This window comes from Pteropus alecto, unplaced genomic scaffold, assembly GCF_000325575.1.
Source record: "Pteropus alecto unplaced genomic scaffold, ASM32557v1 scaffold146, whole genome shotgun sequence".
In the NCBI taxonomy this organism is placed as follows: Eukaryota; Metazoa; Chordata; class Mammalia; order Chiroptera; family Pteropodidae; genus Pteropus; species Pteropus alecto.
In genome coordinates this window covers 5800625-5823098 of record NW_006442107.1, presented here as the reverse complement: position 1 = coordinate 5823098, position 22474 = coordinate 5800625, and the positions used below count along the sequence as shown (strand labels likewise).

Here is a 22474-nt window from a genome sequence, read left to right as displayed (position 1 = left end):
CTGAGTGACGCATGGCCTTGATCACAAACTTAGTGGGGACAAGGGTGATGTCCAACCATGAGGAGGACGACAATAAAGCTTTGCAGCGTTCTCTGCTCGTTGACACCCATCCCCTCATTTCGCCTTTACCAGCAGAGCTGAGGTTACACACTGTACATGGGGAAACTGAGGTTTAGCTGGATGAAGGTCACAGCGTCCTCCTACCTCCCATGTGGTATGTCCCTCAGTTCCCGCCTCTAGCAACTTATTCCAGAAGAGCTCTCACTCGCCAGCACTGTGCCATCCTCAGAGGCCAGACACACCGCAAAGCTTTTAATGAAACCTTGTTTTCCAACGCAGAAGGGCACTCCTCCTAGTTTAAGATGATGGACTCGACACACATGGTTATCTCCGATCCCTCCCCAAACCAGGCTGAAATGACAGCAAAGGAATAAATAAGGACATGAGCTGGGAGACGGAGATAGAAGGCGGCAAGAGACAACATTTGGGGAGATGAAAAGCAGGTGGGTAATTGCCTTAGACCACAGAGAGTGGAATCTTGACTGTCTGTAAGAAGCAAATCTGTTTAATGTAGGAAGGAGGCAAGAGAACTAAAAGTTAAATCAAGCTATATTCAGAGACTGCAAAATGCTGATCAGCCCTGCAGCCGCACCACAAGAGGAAATCGGCAGAACAAAGGCTGATTTCTGCTGGGATTGCTAGCACACACACTGTGCAGGGAAAACAGGAAAACAGAGTCTTTAAGTCGTGCCCCACACAAAACAAAATCATTCGTTCCCTATGGCTAAAACCAAGGGGAACCTATGGATCAAAGTCTGGGAATGGCCAGCAGGTCTTTCATGCTACATACTCTATCCTTTCACACGGCATACCCATACATACCATCAAAGGAAAATGGGCAAACGAAGTCTTTAAACAGTAATTCATAGCAACTAAGAGTGATATATAAACTGAATTCCCCTAACACTTGGGATCCCTGACAGCGTCTTTTTCTCTGTCCCTCTAACTGTCTCTGTCTCTCTCTCTCTGTTCTCTGAGTCTCTCTCAGGCTGAAAGGAGACCACACTCTACAGAATGGTATCCTTTCCCTAATCCACTTTCCTTTCGACTCTAATTCCGGCGTGCGTTTGAATTCTCTCCTGCGCTCAGTCCAGACCGCTCTCTCTGGGTGCAGGCCCGCTCGGGGAATTTGCCCTGTTCTGCATCATATTTACCACACGCAACTCACTTTCCCTGAACAACTCATCATCTCCATGCTCCTTGGCCCATTTAGACTGTTCCAGACCCCGTCTAAAACATCCAATGAAAACCCAATATGGGGAGCGATGTCAGGCCTCTGGGGTCTGGACAGAGAATGAGTGGAGCGGAGGCAGCAGGAACTAAGGTGTACGTTCTGCCTGCCGGGGTGGGTGCCCTGAGCTCCAACCCACGGCTGCCATATGGGAAGATAGGCGCCTACAACAAAATGCCACTTTGTTCATTTTTCCAAGAGATGTTGGATATCCAGACTTTTACTTTCCCAGATTTTAAATGCCGGCTGTTCATTTAAACCTGAAACACCACGAAGACCAATTACTCCATGCTGCAGGCTGCGTGCAGCCCGGAGACCCCCCACGGGCAGCCCCCTACTTATATCATCTTGCTCCATCCTGACCCTGGTCCTGAGAGGGAGACAGAATGGGCCTCATCCGTCACAGCTGAAGAAACTGAGGCGGAGTGTGGGAAGCGACCCCTCAGCCGGCTGGTAGCAACTCGAGGCCTGGAACCCAGGAGTCCTGACTCTCAGTTCAGTCCTTTTGTCAGCAGAGTTCTGGCTCCCGTCCCAGGAGTCAGCTGCACACAGCACATCTAGAGGTCAGCTTGGGGGCTGAGTCAGTCACCCTCAGCCTTCTGCCTGGTGCACCAGAGACATGCTCACCATCACAAAAGGCACCCGCAGAGGGAGCCCAGGTGAGCGCATTCAGGAACCCTGCTTGTAACCACCCCTTTCCCTCCCACTCGACCAGGCATATAATAGGAATGCAAATGACTGCGCTATTATTACAAGCATAACCTTGAGTCGGCCCCATTTGAAAAAAATAATGAAAGAAAAAAGTCATTCACAAAACATCAGCTCCTAACTTTCCCAGGAGGATAATTGACTGCATTATTCATTTGTATTTCCTCTCCCCCATTCCTGAGAAGGGAGCTTGGCTGTTTTTCCCTCTTACTTTAGGACCATGTGTGTTGTAGGGGCTGAAAGAAATTGTGCTACGCCATCTTGGAAGGAGGGGGGGCCTTCGGGCCTGGGGAGGGGTGGGTGGAGGAAGAGGTGAGACCACAGCTGAACAGAAAATTTCTCAGGTCTGGGAAGCCTACTCTGCTTTGGTGGTTTGAGGTTCCCTCGCCATGTCTCCCTCTAAATGGACAGCAGGGGTTCAGAAAGACCCCCACTTAGGGCACCTCAGGAGGCTGGACCTAGGGCTCTAGAAGTCTCCAAGAGAGCAGTGAGCTGACTGGCTGAGGCCGGATTGGTCCGGGGAGACCCACCCAATCTTCTCCACAGAAGCCTCCGCGACCTTCACACGACCCTAGGAGGTGGGGGTGGAGGGGAGGTGCCTCCATAATGATAGACTTAAATTTTCCACCAACTGATGGATGAGGTTTAGTCTTTCTCTCAATCAAGAGACAATGAGGCAATGAGCTATTTCTTTCACACCAAACTTGTGAAATAAAATGTACAAACATTCTTCTTTTATTAATCAGCAAATCACTTGGAGGGTACCACACAGCTGACTGAGGATACCCCTTTTTTATCCATTCATGCTATTTTTATTATACACATACATATCAAATATTTATTTTATTATATTATTCTATTTTTATCAAACAGCCATGCCAGGCTGGGTACTGGGATTCAATAATGAACAACTAACAAAGGTTCTGTCCCAACGACACTTAATTTCTACTAGAGGGAGACAGATATATCAACAAAAAATGCATCAGCGACACAATATATAAGGGATTAGATGATGAAAAATGCTGTGGAAAAGATAAAAGTAGGCAAGAAGGGTAAGGAGCTTGGAGTGGGTGAGGGGTGCTGTTCCACACAGGGTGGTCTTCTCTCTGAGAAGGTGACATCCAAGCAGGACAGGAAGTGGGTGATGAGGGAGCAGGTGGATTTTAAGGAAGAATGCTCCAGAAGAGAACTTGTGCCCGCAGTAGCCCTGGCATGAGTATGATGGCTCATTCTGGGGCTAGCAGGATGGTCTGTGCAGACAGGGCTGAGTGAGCCAGCGGCAGGTGGCAGGAAATGTGGCATCAGTTCAGAGAAGCAGTGTTGCCTTTCTATGGTCCCTCAAAGCCATCCAAGAGGGAGCTGGGCACCCTGTCATCTTCTGAGGAGCAAAGTCCTCAGCTGGGGCACCCTAGGAGTCTGTGAGGTGCACCCCCAGAGTCCGTGAGGGCAAGACCTTTCCAGGTTGTCCTCTACCACCTCCCACAGTCCTCTTCCCTCCCCAGGTCCACATAAGGAGCTGGGTGGGTGGTCAGGAGAGGCCTCTCAGAGAAGGTGCTGGGACCTTTCCACTCAGATCAAAGCGGAAATGCCTGCCAGCTGAGAAGCCTTTTCAGCTGGATGAATGGGCATAATAATCAGGTCCCACGTTCTCCCTTCCTATCCTCACTCCTGACTCACTAGTGACTCACATTCTTTATCTGTGAAGCGCCAGAAGGTAACACGCCCCCCAGAAAAACCTCAGAGGAAAAAGAAAGTGGGTTCTTTCCCCAAGGTTTGCCTGTGGGGGTCTTTCATTTGGGGCGACAGAAAAGATGCTGCAGGTAGAACATCCTGAGGGAGGAGAGGAATGGAGGGCATTCCCCAAGCTGGCCCCTCATGCTCTCCACTCCCAGAGGAGAGAGAAGGACACTGGTAGAGCAAATGGCAGGCACTGGAGTGGGTGGGGGATCCACGGGTGGCAGAGAGCTGGCCTCTTTGAGAACCCCAGGCCTGGGACCTAGGGTGCAGTGAGCAGCTGGAACCTCCTGAAATTTAAGGCTGTCCATGATTCTGCAAAGGCCTCTGACTAAGAAGCAGCTGGGGCAGGACCCGGGGGAGTTCAGGTGCTGGCATTGCCAAGCCAGGGGCAGGGGGGTGCACTCGGGGCACCCAGCCCTGGGAGGAGTCCAGAGAGAGAAACCAGACAAGCTCCTAACACAGCTCTGACCACCTGGATGTCCCCAGCCTCTGCACCGAAGAGAAGCCTACTCCACCCTCCATCTCCACCTCACCCAGCCCCCACCCCCGCCAGGCCAATCTCTAAACAACCCTGCTCCCTGGCCTGAGTTCCAGACCTTTACTGCCTGCCCAACCTCCCCTGGGGCCAGATCCACCTGAGTGGGCACCCCAGGCCATCACATAATGTCAGGCCCCTTCCAGCTACCCTTTGTTAAATATTTGGTCAACATCAGTTTCAAGGAGGAACACACACCAGCCTTCCAGCTTTCCTCTGGTGCTCAGACCCAAAACCGCACGCCACATTAGGTCTCACCTGGCTATGCACCACCCTGACTGCTGTCTTTTCTGAAACCTACAAGATTTATAATCTATGCCACACAATTAAGAATTTTATACGGTCTTACCTATTTTTCATGTTAGTCTCTTTCAGTGTTCTGGAAGTTCCTTAAAGACATGTTTCATAGCTAATAATTCTTTCGTAAGATCCCCTCTGCCCTGGCACAAAGCTGAATGGGTGTTTAATGACCGTTTGTTGATTTGTATGCATCCATTCATTCAACAACTAGTGTCAGGTGCTGTGCTAGGTCTGGGAATTCAGAGATGTATGAAACATCTCTTACAAGGGTCTTAAAAGCTGTGTGACCTTAAACAAGTCACTCACCCTCTCTAAGTATTAAATGAAGATGATTGCACCTGTTTAACAGGACTATTGTGAGGGTTATCCGCTTAGGTCAGGGCCTGGTTCATAAATGAATGTTAATAAGCATTAATAATATTACTGCATAATGAATCCATCACCCATATGTGTGTGTTGGGGGGGTGGGTCCCCTACACATAGGATTAAGAGCTAAATTGGAGAATTATTGGGTGAGAGGTTATTAGATGAGAAGCGAATGGGCCCGGTTAACTCAAAGAAGAGAAGCTAGATCCACCAAGAGGTAAAAAATGTCCAAAAAGTACAAATGTCAAAAAGAAAAGAACTAGAGAGAGAGAGCAATGGGCAAGGGAGCAGCATGAGAGGGCAGCACGGTGTCCCTGAGAGACATTTGGGGAACTAGAGAGAGAGAGCAATGGGCAAGGGAGCAGCACGAGAGGGCAGCACGGTGTCCCTAAGGGACAGGAAGCTAATGTCCACCACCTAGTGCGGGCTGGGCACACAGCAGACCAAGGCCAGGACCAGAGTGAGGCAAGCAAGGGCGGCCCAACGCGCAGGCTCCAGCAAGAGCGGGGTCAACACCTGAGAGGGAGCCTTCTTAAATTTTGTCCTCTGGGTGCCTTGCTTGCCTCACCCCAGTCCCAGCCCTGCAGTAAAAACTTGCTCTGAGCAGCAAAACTGTAGCCAGCATAGAACAAACCCCAGGCACCAGTCAGCTCAGCTCCTCTCTAGGACACCCCGTGGCTCCACCCTGTCCCCACTAGGCACCCTGCCCCCAGACTTACCCCCTGCATAGATCCTCCGATCCCATGGTCCGCATCTCCTGGGTCTGTGCCTGTTTCTCAGGGCACTTGATCAGAAGGCTTTGACCTTGGGTGGGGGCAGAGTTCATTCGGCGAGGAGAATACTTCGAACATACAATTCGGATACAGCACAAAGTCAGGCTGTACTTTTCCTTGACCCAGTTTCTTATCCTCAAGTCTCAAGCCTGCACCAGCCACATGCAGGCAGCCCAGATCTGCACCCTGGAGGTACAGGAGAGAGGAAGGCTGGGGGGAATACAGCATATTGGAAAGTCCTCTCTATATAAGGCAGAACAAAATAGGCCTAGCCTCAGCGCCTGTCTGCTGTGCCATCACACACAAAGCAACAGGACAGCACTGGGCAGAGTGTGCTGAGTACAAACAGCACAGGTTGTCTAATCTCGTCTGATCTCGGATGCTAAGCAGGGTCGGGCCTGGTTAGTACTTGGATGGGAGACAAACAGCACAGGCGCTATGAATTCAGAGCAGGGGGAGAACACTGTGGGCTGAAAACGGAAGGAGAAGCAGGATTTGCACTGGCAGAGAGACAGGTGGGGAGGCACAGCAATGGGGACACAGTGGGTAAAGGCACAGCGTCGGAACACACGTGACGTATGTGAAAGACCCCTGACTGACAGGAGCCATGCTCTCCTTAAGACTGGGGCTTCAGGCACAGACTGACCTTACTTAGGAGGTGAGACTTCCGTTTGGGGAGGGAGTAGGAGATGGAGGCCTTCAAAGACTTCCCTTTCTGGGAAAATGGCAGACTGAAATTCTCTGCGGTATGTGCTCCTTCAAATACAAAGGTTTTCTTCCTCACTTCTGGGGGTGCCTGTGAGCTGGCAGCCCCCAGCTCTCAGTGTTCTCTAGGAATTGCCTCGTATGAGGAAAGTCAACTTGGCCAATATTACGCCCTCTTCCAGAAGCAGCCCACATGACTGAAAATTCAACGTAGACATGTAAAGGCCTGGCCTCCTCACCTCTGAGACAACTCTCCAGGGTTCCCCATGAGGCTGGCTAAGGCCTTCTCTAGGACTGCACTGCACCTCAGTTTCTCCCTCTGCTCAGTCTTACTTTTTCCCCCTTCTTCAGGTGTTGATCCCAAGAACACATCTTAATAAACATGCTATACTCCAATCTCTGGCTCAGAATCTGCTTTCCAGGGAACCTACTCTGCAACATCACACACACACACACACACACACACACACACACACACACACACACACACCACTAAAATAGTCATTAAAATATGTATAAAATGCCCTCTTAATTGGATGAATAATCTGGCAAAGAAAGAAGTAGTAAATGAGTTTTAAAGCCAGCAGCTGCCCTAGGGCATCTGCCAATCCCTATAATTCATGCCTCCCTAGTAATAGCTATTATATTATTATAACGAGCAAATACTAACCAAACAGAAGCTGCCTAGCTATATTATATTAGACAAAATAGACTTTAAGGCTCAAAGTATACTAGAAATAATGAAAGTCACTACACCATAATAAAAGATTTAGCTCACTAGGAAGAAGACATGTCTAAACTAATATGCATCTTATAACATCACTTCAATACACATAAGGTAAAAGTTGATAAGGAGAAATTGATAAGTTCACTATCATGGAGGAAGATTTCATCAAACATCTTTTAGAAATTGAATGATCGAGCAGAACAGGAAAAAAAAATCAATAAGGGTACAGAAGATTGAAAAATACAAAATGATTTGATTGAACAGATGTGTTAGAATAGTGCACTTAATAATGAGAGAATCACACTTTTTTCAAGCACACCCATAATACTTAGAAAAATCAACCACATACTAGACTACAAAGTAAATCTCTACAAATTTCAAGGAATCGGCACCATAAATTCCATATTCTACTACCACAGTGCAGTTGAGTTAAAAATGTAAAAAAATAACTAAAGAAAGAAAGTATTTGGAAATTTTAAAATATTTCTAAATTTACGAGTGAAAAAATAAATTATGATAGAAATTAGAAAATATTTGCAATTCAAAATAATGAAAATGCTTCTGGTAGTTACTAGCTGTATGACCTTGAACAAATTATTTAACCTCGCTATGCCTCAGTTTCCTCATCTGTAAAAGGAGAACAGTAGTAGTACCTATTACTTCTTGTTAGAATTTAGTATGGTAATATACAAAGCACTTGGACTAGGACCTGGAGCACAGTAAATACAATACAATTCTGAGTTGTTATCATCATCGTCGTCATTATCATCATCCCAAATCTTAAAGGGTATAAATAGAGAAGTATTTAGAGGAAATTTTATAACCTTAAATGTTTACATCAGAAAATAACAAAGACTGGAAATTAAAGAAATGAGGGTCTAACCTAAGAAGTTGGAAAAGGAACCTGGTTCAGGGTTCGGGTGGCCTCCATGAAGAAATAACCAATCGTCGGGCAAGTGCCCTGGTGAGGGTAGGGTCAGACATGGGAGAGGTGAGGAGAGGTGATGCCACATCTGTGCATCTTTGCTGCTGCCTTTTTCAGTTCTGGATGTGCACTTCCCCTCCACCTAGCCAAATTTTATCCTTCCTTCAAGAGCCCACTCAGGTTCCACCTCCTCCGGGAAGTCTTCCCTAATGCTTCAGCCCAGCGGTGCCTCCCACCTCAGACATTTTAACGCTTACTTTGTAACTATCTCATTTGCGGCCGTTTTGTTTCCCCCAAACAGACTTCGAGCCCCCTGAATACCAGGACCGCATTGTCTTCTTTACAGACTACACTGCACCCTTCCAGGATGGGGCATGTACAAGTTTTGCTGGCTTGACTGGATTGACCAAGTCCCTGGGGTGAGGCCTTCGGGGTGGCATCTGAGACTTAGGGGCCCAAGGTCTCCGTGTGAGGAAGGATGAGAAGCAACTGGAATTCTTGCTGCCGAACTCCAGGCAGCTAGCCCATCCACCTAGGACCAGGGAGGGCTTGCCAGAGCAAGCCGTTAGTAGTCAAGCTGGCATTTACCATGGGCATATCCACCTAGGACCAGGGAGGGCTTGCCAGAGCAAGGCATTTACCATGGGCACTGATATTCTCTCACTGTCCACAAGACAGCGGGGGTCCCGGCAGCCCCTGCAGCTCTCGGTAGGTGCCAGCAGAGGGCAGAACCCCAGAGCCACTGTGCTGAGGAACAAGTACAGCAGGCAGAGGCCAGCAGGGCTGCAGCAGGCCGTTTGGGACGCAGCTGTCTTTGCATAAGGACACCTGGGGTCCGGGGAGGAGGAGAGAATGGCAGCAGTAACCAAAAGAGGCAGGTCCAACGGGCTCCAACAAGCCAGGAGACTGAAACTGTCCTTTAAAGCCACCAGCACCAAGCAGAGCTCATCAGCTGCCTTTGACCAGCGAAGAACACTCTTTGGGATGGTCGGGAGCAGAGGCTGTGTGGAAGCAAATGTCCTGGACAAGGGGCGTCATACTCCTGGCTCTGGGACATGGAGGGGGAAATGGCCTAACTGGTTTTCCTACTATGGTGCCAGACTCAGCAGCAACCCTCACTCTCCCACCCCCACGTGCCGCCCAGACTGGGGGGCACAAATGACCAATGCGGAACTCAAAAGATGAAAAGAGAACTACTGTTTTTATTATTTGGAAGTTTAGAGAAGAGACGGTATGTTTATACAGCTAGAGAGGCATTTTGGTCTTTCTCAGCCTGGAGGGAAAGGCAGAGAGAGTAGGGAGACACTGGCAGCAAAGAAAAAACCTACAGCAGAAAGGAGAAGGGGGTTCTTTCCAAAAGAGGCTGGGATATGGCGTATCTATCCTAGACAGCGCTCTGCCCAGGCCTGAATCCAGGCAGAGTAACCAACGCTTTCCCCCTCAGCCAGCTGAGAGGGCAGAAAACAACGCTGGTATTCAGGGTATCTTCCGCACACACAGGGACTGAGCCCGGGCCTGAGTTTCCAAGTGACACCTCCTATTGCTCTTTCTCTTAATGGAGCTGGCCAGTGGATGGGGTGGGGTGAGTGGGAACAGAGCCCCACCAGGGGAGACTTAACTTCTGCTGTAGCTCTGGCCTTCTATGTAAGGGTAAGAAAGAACCTTTAGAAGGCATCAGGTTGTGAGTTGCACAGATCCAGAGTTTACTGATTTATAAGTTCATTATCCCTGTCACATCGTCCTGGCCCACTGTCACCCCCACTTAATCTGAGGCTCCGGGGGGGAAAAACATATGCTTTTACTCCCAAGGACCCCCACAAAAGCTCAGGACTGGCGAAGTAATCTAATCAAATCTAGAGCTCCATGGCCATTTGGTTGACGAATGGCCACGGCGCTCTAGGTTTGGGGGACACCGATATAACCCCTTCTCTCACTTGGGGCATTCAAGTGGATTTACTGTCAGCTTGGCCACTGGGAATTCTAACCTGTCCCTCATTTTTCACAGCAGAACAAAGTCGTCGGCCCCTCCAGCCTGTGCTGGGCAGGCTCTCTTCTTGCTGGGAGGGGAGATGCGCTTTGGAGCGCCGCTGAAACCCAAACCTAACGCTGCGGTGCTCGTGGCTAAGTGCAGACCCCACGGCCACTGAACCCAGGACGCCCGGGCAGTGGGGACGCTGCGGGGGCCACCTGGGGCTCGCTCGCGCGCTCCGCGCACCCCTGCCCGCACTCGCACTTTCTCACCTCTTGATGTAGTTCCTGCCATACAAGATCTGTTGCAGCAAGGTCACCAAAGCGAAGGCGCAGATGAAGATGAAAAGCAAAGTTCGGTTCCCCAACAAATCCCGGTTCGCCGAGGGATCCGCGTAGCGCATCCTGGCGGCCGCTCGTGCGCGGCGGGGCGCGGCGGGCGCCGGGCGCCGGGGGGTCCCCGCAATCACGCGCGGGGCTCCGGGGCCCCGGGGGGCGCACGATCTACCAGGTGCCTCTTGGCGTGATCAGACGGACCGGGACTTCTCGGGGCAAAGTTTCCGATGGCGCGGCCGGCGCAGGGGGGCATCCGAGCGTCGCCTGCGCCGGGGCGAAGCGCAGGGCAGGGCTGGCGGCAGGGAGCTCGGCTGCGGCTCCGGGTCTTTCCTCCCGATGGCTTTACCTCCGGGCGCCGGCGCCCGGCATCCGCCGATTTCCCTGCGGAGGGGCAACGGCCAGGTGCCCCAAACCCGGGGCAGCCCCTCCCGCCGAGGTGGCGGCCAATGGGGAGCAGGGCCCGGGCCGTCTTCCGCCGGTGCGCCCAAGAGCGCCGCGCACCGCCCCCTCCGGTGGCGCTCGGGATCGCGGTTGCCCAGCGCAGTGCCCTTGGCCCAGCGGACCACGTCCGATCCCCCCGGCCCGCCGCGCGGGAGCGCGAAGGTTGGCCTTCAGTTCTGCATCTGGGAGGTGGGAGACGAAACACCGGGACAGTCTGGCTAATGACAGGCGGGTGGTGGAGAGGGGGAGGGTGGAGCGCAGAACGCCGAGTTTGAATCGTAGAATTTTAAAAGGGGGCAGGAAAGGGAAGCCGCTGCGGCGGAGCAGTGCTTGCTGGAAGGGAACATTTGCATGTGGTGCGCAGGGCACTGAGTCACCGCGGTGGCAGCGTCCGCGCGCTCTCCCAGAGATTTCTCCGGAGAATGAATGCTGGGCAAGGTCAGTCGGGCAGCCCTTCAAGGACGGCGCGAGCGCGGCTCCTGCATGCTGATGGCCCCCGGCGCCCGACTCTTGCGGGGAGGAAATTCAGGGGCTCTCGGCCCTTGCCATAGGCCTCCACTCCCTCCCCAGCTGCGGCTCCCGGCTGTATGTCAAAGACCTTGTTGTCACCGAGACACTGGGACCTTGTCTCATCCTTGGAACCACTTGTAAATCTTAGGTCAGGCAGCTGGCTGACTTCGGGTACCACAGTCCCCGAAAGGTTTAGTAAGTCACTAAGTCTAGAAAGGTTTGTGCTTCAAGAGTGCACACCACGGAAAATAAATACAGAAGTGCAATGTCGAACTCGTGCCCCTTCAGAAATCCTGACACCTGAACGCGCTCCCCTTCCCCCCACCTCTCCGCACCCCGCCCCGCACACCAAGCCACACCAAGCGACAGCTCTGTTATCCTGACACCGCAGTCTCCTGGAGCCTGGGGAGTCACGTGCCCGTGGCATTCACTACTGAACCCTCGCTGGATGATTCTAGGATGCCCTTGCCCAGGGCCCTCCAGCCACTGGGGGAGGTTCTAGAGTCAGAACTTGGAGGCAACTCGCATAGCCAAAAGAAAAAAAAAAAATTGACGGGAAAGTGCCCAGAATCCAATACCCTGGCCTTGACATTTAATAGGTTCCTCTTTGAACTGGAAAGACCAAAAAAATGCACATTGAAATCTCATGATTAGGGTTCCACCAATAACTTGGAATTCGTGTGAACTCACAAGTTATTGGTGGAAATAGAACCTGTACCTCGTATAAAGAGTTTATGTGTCAAATAAATATTACTCCCGAGGTCACAGATAGGCTTTTTAACCAATTAAATAACACAGAAATATTTAGATGGTCCATTATTATAATAAACCTGATATTTCTTTGGTATCTTACATATCAAAAAGTACTTGCTCTTGCATACATTAATGAATTAGCACCTCCTAGCCTCTGGCTAACCCATTTTACAGTGGAAAGGATCAAAGCTCTACTTGCCCAAAGTAACTCACCTAAGGAGAAGTCTTTGGAGAAGTCTTTGGAGTCTTGTGGCTCTTTCTCTCACGCATATAGGTAGGGCTGGCTTTTGTGGGAGTGTGACCAGTGCCTACTCCCCACCCCCACCCTCGGCTTATGTTCCACTCTCACTGTCTTCCAGTTCATAATTTTTGAACAAGGAGGCCCTGTATTTCACTTTGCGCTGGGCCACACAAATTACGTGGTCCAGGTTGACAGAGTTCCAGCGTGTCGCCACATGGGCCCTCACCTGCAGAGTTGGTGAGGTACCATCATCGTCACTCCAGGCAAAGTGCCCTTGTTGCTTTTCTTTTCCTGCTTTTTCTCCACACCAGGTACCCACTCTAATAGTTGTCTTTGGGTACATACTTCCTTTTTTTAAAAAAATCTATTTTAAAGTAATAAATCCAAATTATTCTTTAAAAATGTATAGCTTATTGAGTTTTCCCAAGCTGAACACGCCCATGTAACCAACGCGCAGATCAAGAAACAAAAACATTATCAGCCCCCAGAAACCCATTCTGTGCCTTTCCAGCTCCTACATTCTCAAGAGTGACCACTATTTGAATTCTAACACCAAAGACCAGTGCTTCCTGTTCTTGTATTTTATACAAACGGAATCATACATTATATATTCTTTTGTGTCTAACTTCTTTCCTCACCGTTGACTGTGAGATTCATCCACGTTGTTGAGCATGGCAGGCAGAGTTCTAAGATGACCCCAGAGGTTCCATCATCGTCTTTTGTACACACATCTTTTCCCAGTTATTCAATCAAACATTAATCCAGGTGCTGCTGCAAAGGGATTTTGCAGATGTAATTAAGGCCCAAATCAGTTGGCTTTAAGATAGGGAGATTATTCTCAATGGACCTGATCACATGAGTCCTTAAAAGGGACTGGGAAGAGATTTGAAGTATGAGAGAGACTGACATGAGGGAAGTTCTTCATTGTTGGCTTCGAAGACAGAGGGGTCCCCATGGCAAGAAATGCAGACAGCCTCTAGGAACTGAGATTAGGCCCTGGCTGACAACCAGCAAGGAAATGACAGCCAAACCGAATCACACAAAAGATCCTGAATTCTGCCAACAACCTGAATGCACTTGGAAGAGGATCCTGATCACCAGCCATCTACCCCTTAACTTCAGCCTGTGAGGCCCTCAGCTGAGAACCCAGCTACACCATGCCCAGATTTAAGACCTACACAACTGCGAGCCTGTAAGTGCGTGTTGTTTTCAGCCCTAAATTTGTGGTAATTTGTTTCATAGTGATAGAAAACTAATGCTTGTGTGTTATAGTTTAGATAGTTTATAGATACAGTTGGAGTTTGTTTAATCTTTCTGCTATAGAGTATGCTGCCGTTGCATGTAACTTATTTACCCATTCAACTGTTGATGGTGACCTGGGTAGTTGCTGCTATGAACCTTTCATGTCCTTTGGTGAATACAGGCATGCATATCTGGTATATATTGGGTATCAGTAATTAGGTGTGAAATTGCTGGGCCACAGAGTGTACCCATGTTCAGTTTTAATGACTACTGCCAGTTTCCCCCAAAATTATTTTTTTTCATAGGTATTTTATGCAGACTTGCCATGACCTAATAAGGAACTGGTCTCCACCCTCGCTGACACTAACAGTAACTGGCTAATCTAATAGCAAAAAGCCCACACGCCCAAGAGCCAAAAGAGTCAAGGGAAAACAACAGCTTTAAACCCTGGTACTGACTCTCCTCGATGGCCAGGTCACCTGCACGAATTAGCGACGCAGACCGATGCTGACATTAGCTGCAGTTAGAACTTCGTGGCAGTTTCTGTGTGGGAAGGACCCGGATTACTTGCTACTAGGCAGATGATCAGCGCTGTCCAGGGCACCTCTGCTGACACTGCGCTTCTAATCTTGATAGTATTTTAAATCTGACTGTCTTCGCAGCAAGTCAAAGAAGCATCTTTTATACACACACAAACACGAGCATCTGTGCTGGAGTCAGACACAGAAGATCTTGAAACATGGAGGTCTGCAGTCCCTGCTGTTGCTATTAATATGGATCCGGGTTCCATTTTAAGCCGAATGTGTATTCCGAGTGCAGAATTGCAGCAAACACTCAGAAAGCCTTGCAAACAAAAGAGTAAACACATGGATAACTGATCATGATGCCAGAGTCAGCGAGCACCATTTTTACATCCTAATTGCCAGGAATGGGGACAGCTGCGTCATTGTTTCAAACACACACTCGCACACAATTAAGCCAAGAACAAATGTCAACACTGGCACCATCTACTAAATTACCGATAACTGATGGGCATTGCTCATGCTGTGAGCATCGTCGTCTCCAATATAAAATGGAAAGATGCCTTTTTAACAGAGACCTTAGAGGTTCCCAAGAAAGCCGCGTTTCGTATCAGATAGCACAACTGCAACCTGCCAGATTATGTAAGTGACATTCCGCCTGTGTGTTCAAGGAGTTTGTGATAAGTACATGCTGTTCTTGCGCTTCTTTATATTTGTGTTAATAAGGCAGGTTTCAAGAGGCCGATTCCTGGTTTGGGGACACTTTGTGTGTGATGCGGTCGGGTGGGGGTGGGGAGCCTTGCAATCAGTGGGAACGCCCATTGATAACCTCGTAATCCAGGCAGCCAGGGTTTACCATGGCACGGTCAGCTGCAGAGACTGGACTCTACTTCATCAGTCTTGTCTCCAATAAGTTGTTATTATAGAATTATAATTTAAACCCCTCTGTCCAGTTCCCTCATGAAGTACAAGTTGTATTCTAAATAACTTATTAAATAATCTTGAACATGGATATGAACTTGCCTTTGGGCTTCATGTCTGCAGCCTGAGAAACATCCTCCTCTGTCTTAGCTTTGCCCCCCAGGTGTGTCTACACTGAATCTGCCGTAATTTATCCAGTTTGTTTCGAAAGGGAGAGACATTGTTTTTTTATTATTATTATTATTATTATTATTATTATTATTATTATATAATGGTGTACGCATCCAATGTGTCGCAGTGCAGAAAGATCCATTTCCACTGCGGGTAGCCAGAAACAGCAACACTGTTTATAATAAGGTCATGCAGAACACATTTATATGGCACAGTGGCCAAAATGGACCTGGAATCTTTGCTCACCTTGAAGGTTGAGCCCTAAGGTAGAAACACAGGGCTCAGGTTCTGCCCTTTGAGGAGGAGCACTGTTGAATTTAGCTGGGAGTATGTTTTCACTTCCAGTCCAGTGCAGGCCCCTTGACATGTTCCGTTGGTGGTCTGCATAATGCTAGAATTTCAAAAGAATGCCTTATAAATATATCTGCTCAAAATGTTTAGTGTTCCTTGGTTACCTGAAAAGAAGAAGGGGATGAGTGTCCCACTATGACCACGTCTAAGACACCAGTGGGGATGCCCAGTGCTGATGCCATGGCCACAGCAAAGCATGCATCATTTCACCACCACCTGCGCTTCTCAATGAGAGCTCCAGGCATTTGGTAGACGTGGCGGGAGTGTCAACTATGTGCTAGGGTATCAAGTGACATGCCGAGGAAATGAGAATCAGCAATTCACAGTCTGTGCCCTTAAAGGAGGTTGCAGTGCAGTGAAGAAGGCAGACAGACAATACCCTCTAGTAGGACAGGTATACCTCTAACCCAAATTGGGGGTGGCAGGGGTGGGGAGGTGGGTGTGGGTGGAATGGCAAGGAAGATGTCCAGAGGAGGCAGGTTTGACCTGAACTGTGGCAGGTAACGACAATCAGCCAGGTAAAGGAGTGAGATGAGGTGTGCTGGGCAGAGGGAGCAATGTGGGCAAAGGCTGTCAGTGGGCGATGCGGCACAGTCAGCTCAGTGTGGCTGGAGACAGGAGGCAGGATGGGTGGGTAGGAGCCAAAGCACAGGGAGTTGGGATTTTATTCATGGAACCACTGCAAGATTTTAAATAGGGGAATGATATGATCAGATCTGCATTTTAGATAAATCAATCTGTGGGCTGGTGGAGAACAGTTGGAGGGAGAAATGCCTAAAAAGGCATGGATGTGACAGCTTATCTTTCTTTTCCCTGACAGGACCCTCCCTACTGCCGCAGCCCCCATCACACACCCCATTGATGGCTCATTATTGTACCAACTTGAGAATGAATTCTTTGCCTCCTTCCAGGGGAGCAGGCAAGAAGGGGCAGAGGATCGCCACCCGTATGAAAGCTAACGCTGTGTTAAGTGCTTTGTCCTTCAATTCATTTGACGTTCATAGAAATCGGTTAAGTGTGGTCACCCGGGGCTGGTCCATTGAGCACTGGCACGATCTCAGAGCTCGTCTGTGACACACTCTTTTGGCTACTTTCTGGGGATTTCCTCTACTCCATAGGTCCCTGGTGCAAAAACACTCTCTTCCCCCTTCCTTTTAAAACCCTGATCTTGGGAAAGGCTCTGGTAGCTCTCATTTAAATCCTAGTGTTCCTGACGGAGAGAAATTTAACTGGAAGTATCATCAGTGCCTGTAATACAGGTGACGTCCCATGAGAAGTGCACTCAGAGCCCTGGAAGGAAACTTACAGGTAACCATCACTTAACTACATCCTCAGACATTTTCAATGCACTCTCATGGGGAGTGGTTTTCTGGAGGAACACATATCTGACGTTAGAACAGGAATTAGTGGAAACAGAATTCTTTCTAAAGGAAATTTCCGGTCAGCCAGTAATATCAATACTTGCATGCAAAAAACAACAGGATCGGTGTATTCTGCTGGAAAACACACCGGAAACAGATCATTGGCTGCAAGTGTAGTCACCAATATGACAGCCTGGCTTGGCTATGTTGTAGGTTTGCCCAGATTGTCATTACTTATCGGCCAAGGAGACAGTGCTGTACCCCAAAGATCCGCAACCTTTTTCTGAAAGGGCCAGATAGCAAATTCTGTAGGCTTTGTGGGCCATACAGTTTCTGTTGCATACAAATCTTCTATTGCAGTGTAAAAGTACAAATAATACAGAAATGAATGGGTGTGAGCAGAGTCAACCAATAGGCTGTAGTTGTTCTTGATCCACACCATGTGACATGCAGAGGCCAGTGCACAAAGTCCTACCCTACTAACCTAAAGAGTCACTGTATAAGCCATTCCTCTGTGTTCAGGCACTGTGTCCACAAAAGCCGGATAAATGACAACATGTTAGTCTTCATCCAACATCAATGTGTTAGCACAGATTCATTTATCCATGAGGTACAGCCTGGAGATTATAGGATAACATTTCTATGCATAGAGTGCCCTCTAACTTTGCCCAGTGATCTCATAAACGCATGCCTCTGGTCACTAGGGACTACTTAGCATGGATGTGGGTTGTGTTCCTTGTGTTCAGAATTCTTATGTCCTGAAGGTCAGTGTATCAATTAAGATCTTTTGACTAAAGTAACAGGAATCATAGAGAAATTTATTATCCCATGTATTAGAAAAAGGTGATGTGGGCTCCATGATTGGCTAATCAGTATTTTTAGACCCCAGGATTTTGTCATCCTCTGCTCTGCCACCTAAAGCAGGGGTCCCCAACTCCCATGCCATGGACAGGTACCAGTCCAGGGCAGTTAGGAACTGGGCCACGCAGCAGGAGGTGAGTAGTGGGAGAGCCAGCAAAGCTTCATCTGTATTTGCAGCCGCTCCCCAGAGCTAGCATCACCACCTCAGCTCCACCTCAAGTCATCAGGCATTAGATTCTCATAGGAGCACCAGTTCCTGGTGCCAAAAAAGTTGGGGGCCGCTGATCTAAAGTATAGGATACTATACTTTAAATCAGTAGATGATTAGACAAAGAAGAAGTGGTACATAAATACAATGGAATATTACTCAGCCATAAGAAAGAATGAAATCTTACCATGTGCGACGACATAGATGGACCTAGAGGGTATTAGGCTAAGTGAAATAAGTCAGATAGAGAAAGATGAATGCCATATGATCTCACTTATATGTGGAATCTAAAGAACAAAATAAACAAAAACACAAAACAGAAACAGACTTATCGATACAGAGAACAAACTGATGATTGCCAGATGGGAGGGGAGTTGGGAGGCTGAGTGAAAAAAGGTAAAGGGATTACGAAGTGCAAATTGGTAGTTACAAAATAGTCACGGGGATGTAAAGTACAGCTTAGGGAATATAGTCAATAATATTGTAATAACTATGTTTAGTGCCAGGTGGGTACTAGACTGATCAGGGGGATCACTTTGTAAATTATAGAAATGTCTAACCACTACGCTGTACACCTGCAACTAATATAAAATAGACTTGAATGTCAACTGTTATTGAAAAATTTAAAAAAAAAATAAGAATGTATGTACTCAAAAAAGAAAGAATAAAGTATAGGCTTCTAGCAGCCCTTTTGATGTAGTGGGCAGTGTGTCCGTCTCCTATTCTGAAGGTCCTAAATTAAAGTATAGGCTTCTTCCTAAGAGTGGTCATATGATGGGTGCAGACAGTAACTGGGACTGGGGAGGAGGGGAGAGGAGGAGGCGAGGGGAGAGAGACACTCTTCTCTAACCCGGGGTCAGCGATAACCACAGAGGGATGCCAGGCACCGCGCGCCTCACGCCTGGGTCCCTGCACCACTGCCGTAATCAGCTTAGTCTACTGAGAACCCTCCTCAGGAACGGGGGTAAATTCCGGAAACCACATTGCTGCTACACAGATGGAGAGGAAAGGGATACTGGAGAGTCAACCTCCATATCCACCATCATCAAGAGCACTTTTCCCACTTAATGTTTCCCCTTTCCTCTTTCTAATGGAACATGGTTGCCGTGATCAAGTAGTGTTCATGGCAGAGAAGGGACTGGGGAGATGTGCCCTTTCGACATCCAAGAAACATTTTAGAACCACGTACAGCATCACCCGTGGCCCTGTCTCCTGCCCATCCCCCCAAAACGCACACACACGCACACACACTCATGCATGCAGACACTACTAGTTTACTGTTGCTAGTACCTATGACTATAATCACCAAGCTCCTTAGGCAGCCAGGCACAGGTCAGCCAACTTACAACTGTGGAAACAGATTATCCTTGTTGTCTGAATTCCTTAGTGTTTGGCTGCAAAGGCTGTGACAGGCTGGAGAAAGTGGCTGACAGTGTCCTAGAGTGTAGGAGGTGCTGTAGGGTGGCAGGAAAGATCTCAGGACCGGAGATCTGGAGGAGACATGCTTTAGGTCACAGCTCTGTGAGCTCAGGAAAGACTTTCTTTAACCCTCTGGTGTCCTCACGTGTGAACTGAAAAATATAACCTCTATCACTCAAAGTACAAGTTTGTGAAGATTAAATGTAAAGATGTGAGAGCATTTTGTAAACTATAAAGCTGTACAAGTCTAAGGTAAACAGCATTTATTTACTAGGGCCTGAGATGGAGTGATTTCGGTGAGTCTCACAAATTTGTGATGGTGGTCAGGTGTCCTTTGTGGCTTCCCTCCATCCTCTATAGCACTTGACTACTCCAAGTGCCAGGATGATGCTCCAGCATCCCCAGTGAAACCCAGACCAGGATCTGCCCGCTTCGCCCTCCTCCCAACCAAACTTACCTGCATTTACTCTCACTAGCTCATCCCCATAACAGTCGTCTGAAGCTAACCTTCAGGAAGTCCAAAGGTTAACTGTCTGAAAGTCAAATGTTAGTCTGAAGCTTACTGAAGGAAGCATGGAATAGTGGAACGAGCACAGTCCTGAGAGCCAGAAACCTAAATTCTAGGTCTGACTCTGCCACTACCTGGCCATCTGAATTCAGTTAGCTTGATGAACCCTATTGGCAACCTTGGACTTCTAGCCTATAAAATAAAAAGAGAGCTGTGGTTTTTAAAAGTTTTCCCAGCATTGAAACCTTGGCTTCAAAGCAAAAGAGTTGCTCAGTGGCAGCCCGGAGACACCATCTTAGAATGTGAGGGTTTGCCAGAGCCTAGTTTGAAAAACACTGGGCTAAATGTTGCCCCTACTTCCCATTCGTCTTTGAAATGTCCTAACTCAGTGTCTACTTCTAAGGTAAATGACTTCACACTAAGGTGAAGTAATATAGTACTCCTCCCTAGAATCATTTGTATTCGAGGAGGAATTATCATAGCTGTATAATCTATGCATTAATACATAAAGATGGAATTTCAGGCACCATATATGTGAAAGAGTTGGGAGACTTCCTGGATCCTCCAAAATCATACCACTTGGGTTGTCCATTTAGCTTTCATGTAGGGTCTAATGCCAGGAAGTGGTTAATGGCATTTTTTTAGGGTGGTGAGTGAGCTCTTGGCTTTCCAATTTGTCAAAGGGTGGGTTTCCATCAGATCCTTGGTTAATCATAAGGCATAAGGAGGACAAGGAAGGCCATTGTTTCTTTCATGGGAGAAGTATGAATTAGAATTAGGTTCAACTCTGAGGGACAGAAATCCCCAAAATGACAAGATTTAATAAAGATACACATTTTGTTTCTCTGCTATATAACAAACATTCAAATGGAAGCAATCCAAGGCTAGAGGATTAGATCCATTTGAAAGAGTCTTTGAAGATCTGGGCTCCTTCTAGCTCTAATTTCCCAAGGATGAAGCTCTTGTCCTCATGTACGTACCAAGGTAGACACTAGAGCTCCAGCCATCACATCTAAGGTGGAGGAAGAGATAAAGAAAAATGGATCTTTCTCCTTTTAAGGACATTCCCCAAAGTCTCACCTAAAACTTTGCTCATATCTCATTGGCTAACCTGAGTCATGTAGTCAACCTAGATTCAAGAGAGGCAGATGAAAATAGTCTTCTAGCTGGGCAGGAGGAGGAAGGAGGGCCTATGACCAATGGTGGCTTCCATGCCAGGAGCTAGTCAGCCAAAGGAAGAGTCAGCAATTCCCAGAATTTCACTTCTGGAATCTGTACATTAATCCAGACTCTTGGGAATTTTACCTGGATATCTTCAGTTTCTTAAACGTAACTTTTAATGTCATTTGAATAGATGCGGATGAGAGCTGCATAAGTAATAGTATGAGTATGAACTTTAAAAATAAATTTGGACTCAAGAAATATATGCTGCAAAGTTCTATTTTCTTTTTAACCTTTTAAAAAAAAGCATAACATATGTACAGAAAAGTGCACAAATCATGGTGTACAGTTCCACAAATTATTACAAAGTGAAGACACCCATGTAACTATCACTAAAAAAAGAAGGAAGGAAGGAAGGAAGGAGGGAGGAAAGGAGAGAGGAAGGGAGAGGGAGAAGAAGAAAAAGAGGAGAGGAAGGAAGGAGGGAGGGAGAGAGAGAGGGAGGGAGGGAGGCCTAGGTCCCCAAACACACCTCATGCGCCTCCCACTCTAATGTGCCCGTGTGGAATCCTTTCCTTTCTCCACTTTGCTTCCTAACTCTGCCCTAATCCCGTCTTCTCTTCTGCTCACCTCACTTCCCAGGCCTCCCACACACCCCAGGGTGGGGTCCTTTTTGAGGCTGTTTTGCTGCTGGCACAGAAGAAATAGCATGACCTTTGCAGTTCTTCTTACCAAGACCTAGATCTCAGCCTTTCCACTCGCTAGCTTTGTGCAGCGTCTCCAACGCCCACCCAAGCACTGTCCTGAGAGTCAGCTCTGAAGGTTCTTGTCCTTCCCACAGTACCTGCAGGAGGCTGGGCATTCCATACGTGGTGACCTATATGACAGTCACTGCATTTTCATGTCAGTTCTTTTGCTTGGGCCTTTTAAAAGCCGGTCTTTCCATTTCACAGACTGAACTTTAAAAATACATTTGCCCACTAAGGTGAAATGACTTGTCCAGCATCACAGTCTGTCAGTGGCAGAGTGAAGACCTGGGCTCTGAGGCTGGGCCAGTGCATGACCTGGAGCTGCGCCCTCCTGACCCAGAGGTGCTGAGACCAGGGAGGGGATTCAGACCTGACTCCAGTCCCATGGCCATCCAGATGCTTTTCTGGCCCAGGGCTGCCTGGCTCTGTCATCCTCACTAATACTCACCTCGCCCCACCAGAAGGCTTCCTAAACAGACACACGGATGCCAACTTTAATACACTTGCTAATAAAAACAACTCCCTCAACAGGATTGGGTTTCAGTGGTGCCTAATAACAACTGCAGACTCAGAGGGGCAAAGAGCTGGCCATGCAGAGAGGGGGTGGGACCCTCCAGGGCCAGACAGAATGTGAAGCAGTCACAGCCAAGGCAGCATCTGCGGCCAGGGCAGGAGCAGGGCCTGG

At 48.2% G+C, this 22474-nt stretch overlaps 1 protein-coding gene and 1 long non-coding RNA gene across 6 annotated transcripts in view; one reads left to right on the top strand and one right to left on the bottom strand.

The window, feature by feature from the left end:
• The window catches only part of ST8SIA5 (ST8 alpha-N-acetyl-neuraminide alpha-2,8-sialyltransferase 5), a 42912-nt gene extending 31751 nt beyond the window's left edge, over positions 1–11161 (bottom strand). The window contains exon 1 of one of the 5 annotated variants that reach the window (XM_025038644.1): positions 10309–11161. In XM_025038644.1, coding sequence (XP_024894412.1) covers positions 10309–10439 — 131 coding nt within the window. In that variant the 5' untranslated portion in view covers positions 10440–11161. Of the gene's footprint in view, positions 1–5656; positions 5897–10308 lie in introns of those variants that run through there. The other 4 variants (XM_006919928.3, XM_006919929.3, XM_025038645.1 and 1 more) reach the window with 4 other exon arrangements.
• A 781-nt stretch (positions 11162–11942) lies between these two features.
• LOC112469263 lies at positions 11943–17113 on the top strand. Its single transcript, XR_003042592.1, has 3 exons — positions 11943–13508; positions 13864–14721; positions 16343–17113. It is a non-coding gene; the product is annotated as an uncharacterized LOC112469263 (long non-coding RNA).
• The last annotated feature ends 5361 nt before the right edge of the window (positions 17114–22474 follow it).